At 34.2% G+C, this 9962-nt stretch overlaps 1 protein-coding gene across 1 annotated transcript in view; it reads left to right on the forward strand.

Annotated features, from left to right (window-relative positions):
* The window catches only part of HOOK3 (hook microtubule tethering protein 3), a 175824-nt gene extending 174511 nt beyond the window's left edge, over positions 1–1313 (forward strand). Inside the window, exon 23 of the mRNA XM_042783660.1 lies at positions 1173–1313. Coding sequence (XP_042639594.1) covers positions 1173–1313 — 141 coding nt within the window. The remainder of the gene's footprint in view (positions 1–1172) is intronic.
* Positions 1314–9962: the final 8649 nt, after the last annotated feature.

Here is a 9962-nt window from a genome sequence, read left to right on the forward strand (position 1 = left end):
TATCACTACAGAAGTAGATTGCCCAACCTTCTTTCCAAGGAGTGGCTGGTGGGTTGGAACTGCCAGCCTTCTGGTTAGCAGTCAAGTGCCTTAGGCACTATGCTACCAGAGCTCCTAGATATATATGGTAGACTGAAATTGTGTTAAAAATGCAAAGCCATGACTAGTGTTTTCCCTGGAAGCTAACTAGTGATAGTGATTTATCTTTTAGCGCCCTGTCTTCTTGGCATTGTACAGTTTTTTTCTGGGAAAGCTGTGTCATTTTTTACTGAATTTGGTCTTACCTACCTGACTATCCTTTTGTCTCCTGTTGCTTATTTCTTTTTGTTGCTAACTTCCCCTTCTTCCTATTAAATAACTTGTAGTCCCATTGTCTGTGAGGTTAAACAGGAGTTGTTGGGTCTTAATGTTTCTTTGGCTAGGGTTCTTCACTCACTCATTAAATGATTACTGAAACTGCTTTTTTTCTGATCAGACTTCCCTTTTATTTTATTTTTACTGTCAACATTATCATTCTTCCACGTTCAGAGGGCATCTTGAGGTTTCCTCCTCCCTGTTAAGGTACTCTAGGCCCGGCAGTTGTAGCTCCTCCCCGTGCTAAGCTGGTGCTTGATCTTTCTCCTGCATCTCAGTTGGGCCCTCTGTTGTGAGCCTCCAGGAACTTTTCTTAATTTGTTTGAGAATACAGATGTGCCAGAAGTAAAGAAAAACAGCAGGAGGGTACGTATTTTCTCTAGAATGGCTTTCCACCTTAGAAAACAAGTGCATTTGTGTTTTCCATTCCAAATAAACGCTGTGATTTCAAAAACCCCGTGTGAATCAGCTGCCACTAATCAACTGCACTTTTTCTCTTGGAAAATCATTTTATACATTTGATTTAGAAGGGAAGTATGATCAACTATGACTAATGTATTACAAAAAAAAAGAAAACTGTCTTCATTACCTATTGTTTTGGTTGTAAATTCCAAAAATTAAGCCTTTTTTCCCCAAAGAAGATTGGTACCTAATTGCTGGACTAAATGTCTCTACAAGATAAGATTTAAATCTATAACGAGAAGAATTAATATTCCTAATTATGCCTTATGAATCAAGTAACAAATTCTGCATGACAAAATTTTCTTTCGTGAGGGTGTATTCTGCTTTATTATTGATTAATTTTTTCTATGTTATAGGGAATGACTCTGCATAAAAAGGCTGCTGAAGATAGACTTGCTAGTACAGGTTCAGGGCAGTCATTTCTGGCTAGGCAAAGACAAGCAACCAGCACAAGAAGATCTTACCCTGGCCATGTTCAGCCAGCCACAGCAAGGTAGAGAACTCTTCTCACTAGATAGAAAAAGCAACCTGCATCAAAGCATACTTCTGTTACATGTAACATTTCAGGAAATTCAGCCAGCTTATTTTTTGTCTCCATTCTTTGTTAGTATTTGGCTGTTTATCACTTGAGGACTTTTTCTCTCTCCTGTATCTATAATGTTTTAGTTCCTTTGTTCTTTATTTTGTAGTCCTTTCAGTTCCTTTTAATGTGCCAAAATTTTTTAAATGCCCGATTATAAGTGTTATACAATAGTGATACTTTTCTTTGTATGAAAATATCCTCTTCCCTAATGAAGTAGGCTTTGTAATGAATTAAATTTTCTGCCAATAATTGATATACAATTTATATTGTTTATTGTGCCTCGGTGTTACCATGCTTTATAAGAATGTCTTTGTTTAAAGGGAATTAATCTTTTTATGATGTATTAATCTGTGTTTTAAATTGTTTTCCAGACGCACTTCAAGTAACTTGCATAATTACTGTATAAAATGGTTGGCAAAGTGTACTTTTTGCAAAGACATAAATACATTGGCAGATACGCTAACAGATCCTATCTAAGGCACCTGATAGAATTATTTAAAGGGGGAAAATTGCGTTCTCATATTGTTTTATAGAAATTAAATTTGTCCAAAGATTTGGAGACTTTTTAAAACATAAATTCATAAAATTTCATTATTTCCTGCTATATTGTTTGCTGACAGAAGTGAATGCATTGGTGACGTTATTTGGAGGAGATTATAGAAGAAAAAAATCAGGTCATGCATTAATTTTTTTTTTTTGGCTTTGGAATATTATAGTAACTTAGGATCAGTTTCTAGTAATGTGTCTGACATTTATCGTACCTTTTTCCCACCGCATCTGAAAGATTTATTTTTCATATATCTACAGGTAATAGGGTAGCCTTACCTTTTGGGCCATCTCCTTGTTGACTTGCGCTTCACTTGTTTTACTTATTTTATGATCAAAACCTTTTCATTTCTAAACAATTACTAATATTTAATATCGTAATGTCAGTCACTAAAATAAATAAGTGACTTCTTATATGTGATGTTTTATGACAGGTCTGTTACATTTTTTCTTAATTCTTTAGTCCTGGAATTTGTTACTGAATAGCTTCTCTTGGGTAATTTGTTGCCTCAAAAGTGCTTATATTTGTTGACAGATTGTAAACCATATATTTATACATATACATTGGTGAATGGCTGTCAATTAATGATTGTAAAGCACTTTGAATATATAAGGTGCTATATAAATGCAAAATATTCGTTTGAAAATGAAATGCCTTCTGCCTAATTTTCCATATTGACTTAACTATTCAGTCCCAAATTATATTAAGTTCCCCTCCAATCATTTTCTTGCCCCATAACCTAATTTGTAAAAGCAAAAAATTCCTAAAAGTATGCTGTGTTTTTTTTTTTGTTTTTTTTTTTAAGTGAGGTCACCTAGTAAGAGGATTTTATTTCATATACTTGCTGTTTGGAATTTCAGGTTTAATTTAGTTCTGTATATTAAATGCAAATAAGTAACTTTAAACCAAGCTAAATGTGATAAAGAATTTTCAAAAACTATATCCAAACATTTTATTTTAAATTCTTATTTTTTTATTAAGAACAGTTGACCAGTATTGGTTATGTTTTCATTGTTCTTCAAAAACCATATTTGAGAAAAGTATTAGAATATACACAGAACTGAATCCAGGCATTGTGCTAATTTTTTTTTACATTAAGTACAAAAGTGTGAACACAATATGAACACTTCTGCCTGATAAAACTGTAAAGCAGAAAGAATTAGTAACATAGAGCCATGTGAGTAGAATGCATTGTGGGGTTCAGGAGGCCAAACAAACCTAATCAATGTGAAGTTTTGATGGGAGAAGATTAAAAACTATTTAATGTGTTTCTTACCCCTCTATTTCACAAATAACATACAACTTTGATTGTTTTAAAATAAATGAGGTCCTGAACACTAAACTTGATCAATTAAAATTAATTGGGAAATTATGCCCATAGATCAAGATGAATGAAAATGAATGAGTCTGTGAACTATGTGTTAAATAGATTATATTCCATGGACAAAAGGTTTGAATTTTATTTTTTACTACCCCTGCCCTGGTTTCTTACCTACCCAGATACATTTGTCGTAACGGGTTGGGAAGGTGCCAAGCTTTTAGAAAGAGATTTTACGTTTGATTTTTCTTCAGCATCTGTTGCATGCTGTTATTTTGGTGTTTACATTTACAACTTTCACTCTCCTTTACTGTACCTTTAAAGCTTTGTATATTATTTCATAGACGCAATCATATTTCTAAAAATTATATGATGCTTAAAAAAAGGGACTTTTGAACAAATGGCATCTGAATATACTTTGGGTGTCAGAAACCCAAGAATAAAACTTAAATGTAACGATAACCCTGTTTCCCATGTCCAACTTTGGACGGGATTTATGATATTTCTATTTCTCCAGTTGTTGTTGGATGCCATCGAGTCATAAGAGATCCTGTTGGACAGAGCAGACTGCCCCACGGGGTCTCCTAGGCTGTAATCTTTACAGAAGCAGATCACCAGGTCTTTTGTCCTGCAGAACAGCTGATGGATTCCAATGACTGACCTTTTAATTAGCAGCCGAGCGCTTAACCACTGCACCACCAGGGTTCCAATAATGATTACTTCATTTCTCAGGAGATTTAAGACGATGCATGGACTAAAGACATTAGAGCTTTATGGAGATGTGAGCTATGTCATGCTGTATTTTCGTAAACTCCTCATGTATCTGTGCAGCCACAGTTTGTTTTTCCAGTAGAGCTGGCATGGCATCAGCAGTGGAGTAAGTACAGTATTGCTGCATTAGGTTGGGGTGAGCCATCACCACAGTGTCTAATTCCAAATTAGTTTTCATTCTAATCAGGGTAAGAAAATACAAAGTAGATCAACTAAAGAATATTGAAGCATAGCATTGATGTAGCATAGTGTCTAAGGCACTTGACTGCTAAGCAGAAGGCTGGCGGTTCAAACCCACCAGCCACTCCTCAGAAGGAAGGTTGGGCAATCCTACTTCCGTAGTGATACTGCCTTGGAAACTCAAGGAGGGGTCACTATGAGTCAAATCCAACTTGACGGCACATAACAACAACAACAACATGCATTGATGTTCTGCAGTGTGTATTTACGACCTTTGTAATGAAGGGCAGGAAAAAACAGCAAATATAGTAGTTTACCACATCTAAACGGAGAATAAGTAATATGTTTGTCCATATTTTAAAAGAACATTCTAAAACTTGGTCACATCTTTTACCATTTGTCTAATTACTTGATAATAACCAAGAAAAACAAGTCCCTAAATAAAGGACCTATATTCCAAAATTTATGAAGATTAAATTATTTCTATTAGATATCACCAGCCTAGTAAAATTGGTTTAATGAGATGATTAGATTATAATGAGGACAAAAATTGTAGTCTGTAGTCTGTAATTTTGTTGAGGTTTATTGTTTCATTTACACCATAAAAGCTCAGTTGTACAAAATTAGTTAATGTTAGCCAGTCAGAAATACCAGTCTATAATTTCATTAGTCCTTACAAATGAATGAAAACCCACACTGTGAAAAAACGTCAGCAGTGATCATGATCGTCAAATGAAGGACGAATTAGATCGAAGAAATATTTTATTTACGAGCTGCTTTATCTGCATTTCTTTTCGCTAACAGCTTTATCTTGCTAACTAAATAATGCTGTGAAATATCAGTATCTCAAACAGGCAGTCATCTGTTGTTATGATAACACCAAGTAAAAAAACTTTAAAATCTTTAATATAAGAATTATTTTGAAACAAAATCTAAATTTTTAAAATTCTTTTAACTCTCTGCATTTAATATCCAGTTGCCCAGATTCAGACTCCAGGAATGTCCCAGTTGTCCCCAGTTGGAACATGTCAGAGTTATCTGAGAAAGCATCCACAATCCAAGCTCGTAGAAACCTAGCTAGTTTACAGCCGTGTGGGTAAGAACACATTGATTCTAAAGTGACAGAAAAGTGCTTGACAACATGGTTTTCTCTCAGGACAAAATAACATAAAGACAGAATGCTTTTTGTGTGTATTCATTAAACTACAGAGGAATATTTTTACTTTTTATCCTTATATTATGAAGGAGCTCTTTGCCTGGAAATGGCTGTTGAGCTGATGTAGCATTATACTTCTTAATGGAATGAAACACACTGCCATCAAGTCAGATCCAACTCATAGTGACCCCTTCTCGGGTTTCCGAGGCAGTATCACTACAGAAGTAGATTGCCCAACCTTCCCTCCCAGGAGTGGCTGGTGGGTTTGAACTGCCAGGCTTCTGGTTGTTGTTGTTATTTGCCGTCGAGGCGGCCCGACTCATAGCGAGCCCTCCTTGGGTTTCCGAGTGGCTGGTGGGTTTGAACCGCCAGCCTTCTGGTTAGTAGTCAAGTGCCTTAGGCACTATGCTACCAGAGCTCCCCAGGCTTCTGGTTAGCAGTCAAATACCTTAGGCACTACACCACCAGAGTTCCCTATGTTACATCTTAGAGTAGGGTAAGGGAATGCACTAAACAAAATGGGATATCAGAATCTTTGAAAATTATTTCAGCATGTTTTTTATTTTTTTGTCCTTTTTATAAGTTAAAAGGGTTTTCCATTCAAAAAAGATAATCTTTTTTCCTATAGTGTAGTCCCATCTATCAAAATGGTAGCTTATTTTGTAGTTGATCAACCTAGTTTCATTACATTTAAAGGGAGGTTTCAAAGCTTATTCTTTCTAACTATGATTTGAAAATTTTATATCATGAAAGTTTTTATATGAGGAAGGTTATTCTCAGTGTAACTGTCACCCAATTTTTTTCACTTTCTATAAAACATATTTAAATAATAATTGGTGCATGTTCCTTTTATTGAAGGTGTTATCCAACTTCAGCATGAATATGTTCTGAGGTTTTGCAGTAAACACTACTCAGTTCTCAAAAGCTTAAAAAAACAAATAATATGCTAGTGACACAGATGATTTCTACCCTTCCCCATTCCTCAAGATGATAAGAAGTATTAATATTTAGCTTCCTTTTTATAAAATGAAGGACAGCACAAATGTGATGGCATCTATTTTTAAATCATTTATTTTGTTCTTGGGAAATACATACTGATTCTTTTGTTTCTAAATAGCTTTTTATCAATCTGACAACAAAAAGGAGCCCTGGTGGACAGTAGTTAAAGTGCTTTCCTGCTAACCAAAAGGTTAGCGCTTCAAAGATGTGCTCTGCAGAAGAAAGATGTGGCAATCTGCTTCTGTAAAGATTACAACCTTAGGAACTTTATGGGGCAGTTCTACTCTGTCCTATAGGGTTACTATGAGTTGGAATCGACTCAATGGCTTGGTTTTTGGTTTATTGGTCCAGTTCACATGTATTACCTTTCTGAATAAAAACTTGTAAAATTTATGTTTAATGTTTTCTGGAAGCATAAACATCTGCAGATTTTTCATATTACACTAGAATGTTAGGGAAGGGAAAATAGCTTATTTAAGAAACAGAGTCCTGAACCTAATTATGAGAAGTATGTGAGTTTTGGTAATTGTGAGGGTCCTGAAATGTTTGCTAACAATGAATCACTTGATGTCTTTCTTACTATTTTTCTGTTTTCTTGTATTTTCCAACAATATTTTGTAAGATTAGGTTCATACTGTGTAAAGTGAGACTAGAAATCTAAGGAACTAACAGAAAGTTCTTAAGGGAATTCCATTCCTAGAGAGTAGAATGGATTATCAGGATGATAAATGGCCTAATTATAAACACATACCTAGGCAGATGGAAGGATTAATACAATTAAAATTCACACTTTATTAACAAATGTGTCTAAAGATAATAGTTTATGTAAAATTTTCTATATTACATAATCAGTCAATTAAAAAAAGAATAGGCAGAAATATTATGTATTTTCTAATTGTTCTTCCTTTCAGTGGGCATAAGCTAGGCACACAGTATTAACTATATGTGTTTATTAGTGGAAGGGAGAGCATCTGTTTTCAATTTGTGAATGTTAACTGATTACCAAATCTAAAATAGCTATTTTAGGCCATTAAGGATCCTATGATTAGACAAGAAGAAATTTGTGGTACCTGAAAATCACAACTAACTTCCTAACAGTTAACTAGATCTGCCACTTCATCTAGTTTACAAACAGTAAACTCAATTTTATGTCCCCCTTAACTACATAAAGTAGGCCTACACAAAGTTTTGTTTACAGTGAAGTCAAAAGTAGACATGTTTTTAAGTATTTTGAAGGAGAAATTTTATGTACCTGATACATTACCACCAGGCTCTGAATTAAACACTTAAGAGTCTGAAATACAGTCACTGGAGAAGGTGTCAACAGCCTTAAAATTATAATTCAGGCTATTAAGTATCCTGAATTATATCTACTTAGAGCTTAAAGGAGGAACTAAATATGAGAAATTTAGAAACCTCAAATTGAGAAAAAGAAAGCTGCCAAAGTATACCGAGGCTTTAATGTACATGAGAAACTTTCCAAGCAGGGCTTATTGCTTTAGAGATCTCTAAATTGATGAAGGAAAATAATTAATTTAGTGACTATGTTGTAAAATTAATTAAGGGGACCCATACGCATTTATTTTTATGTATTTATCGATCCATGGGCAGTGATTTCATTATATACATTCTGTAGTGTTTATGTATGTCACTATTAGAGATGAATGTCTTAGTATTATTTACTCTTCTGATCATTTATGTCTTATTTATACTTTACTTCGATTCAAAGCACTTTACTAATATTGAATATTTATTTTCCCCCTCCACCTCTACTTTTCTGTGGCATTTTTCTATTATTATCTTTTCCACTGGAATTTTTTTATTGCATGGCATTCACTAAGAAAAATTTAAAAGGTTGTCCCAGTAAATGGGCTTTGTACTTCTCCTAAATTTTCTAATGTCAGGAGTGTGAAGTCTGGAAATCTATTTGAAGGTGAATTAAGGCTACTAGGCATTGATTGGTTTTTGATGTTACATGAATAAGACTCTTTTGTAACATAATGTTCATGAAGCCAGCTCCTCTCAATCCAAATACCCTTGAGACTTTTGTTTTCTGGAGTTTTTTTTTTTTTTTTTTAAATAAAAACTAAACTATCTTCTGATTAGTCAGGAGATGTTCTTACCTTTGATTTGCCTGTCTCCTAAAATACAGTTACAAACTGTTCCTAACTTTAATCATTTCTTCATCATTGCACATACTTGAAAACAGGAGAAAGCAAGCTAGGTTCCAGGAGCTGTGAAGCCAGAGAATCTGGAAAATGGTAGGGGACAAATGATGGAAAAACAGGCACTGAAGCAGGCAAAGTGCTATGAAAATATTGTACTATAACAGAAACACTTTATGAATGTAACCATTTTCTTAAGTTCATACATAGCAAAGTTTTCAGCTTATTCTATTGAGGGATTTTTTAGTGGTCAAGAGTCTTCTATTTTATGACTTAAATATGTTAGTATTCAAATCATAGTCAAAAAGGACTAAAATATTTGTTACCTACACATTGACTCTCAATTACTGCCAAAGAATGCAGAAATTTGCTTATGAGAACATTCTCACAGAGTTTTGCTTTGTTTTGTTTTTAGATGAGAAAAATGCTTTGATAATATGAAAAAGTAGGCTTAGGCAGGTCACCTAGAGAAAAGCAACCTGAAGTAGAGAAGTCTAAACTCTACCAAGAGCTGTTTTTGTCCTCCCAACGTGAAAAAATTAAATACATTTATACATATGTGTGTGCACAGACACACACACACATACACATAAAGACAAAATAGGTATAATGTTCCTAGATAACTTCCACTAATTAATTGTTGACTGGATGAATGAAATTAAAAGTTCAAAGAGAATTGAGCTTATGCTTTTGGGTTAAGACCCCTTCTAAATGTCTTAACCTTCTATTACCAGTTGCTATCAAATCAACTGTGCCTCATGGCATTCCCATGTGTGTAGAAGTATCCTCCACAGGGTTTTTGGAAGTAGATTGTCAATCCATTCTTCCAAGGTTGGTGGACTCAAACCTCCAACCTTTTAGCTAGCAGCTGAATATGTTAACCATTTGCATAACCCAGTGACTCCCATTCTTCCATTAGCTTCTTTTCTGGACAAGAGTAGATTCCAGACATGCATTATCTAATTCAGTAGCCATTAGCTACATGTGGCAATTGAAATTTAATTAAATCAAATTAAAAGTTCAGTTCTTCATCTTCACTAGCCACATTCCCAGTGCTCAACAGCCATATGTGAATCATGGTTACCCTAGTGGACAGCACAGATATAGAACATTTTGGCCATTAAGAAAATGCTATCTGGCAATGCTGTTATGCCCAAAGAGAAAATAAGGGAAAAATAAAGGCAATCAATTAACTTATAACGCTTAGATTTTATCACCATAGTTTAAGAAAGTTACTTTGCTTATAGAAATTAAGAAGCATCCATATTAAAGATCTTTTAAAAATCAAAGCCTGATTCTTTTAACTAGTTTTCAGTATTAAAACAGGTTCTCAGCACTTTATTTTTTAAATGATATATTTAAATCATTTCCTAAATTGTTACTTAGTATCTTCAGCTTTTTTTTAATGTACTCCTATTTCTTTCTTT

The sequence above is a fragment of the Orycteropus afer genome, unplaced genomic scaffold, assembly GCF_000298275.1.
Source record: "Orycteropus afer afer isolate SDZICR_OR568_19922 unplaced genomic scaffold, OryAfe1.0 scaffold00024, whole genome shotgun sequence".
NCBI lineage: Eukaryota > Metazoa > Chordata > Mammalia > Tubulidentata > Orycteropodidae > Orycteropus > Orycteropus afer.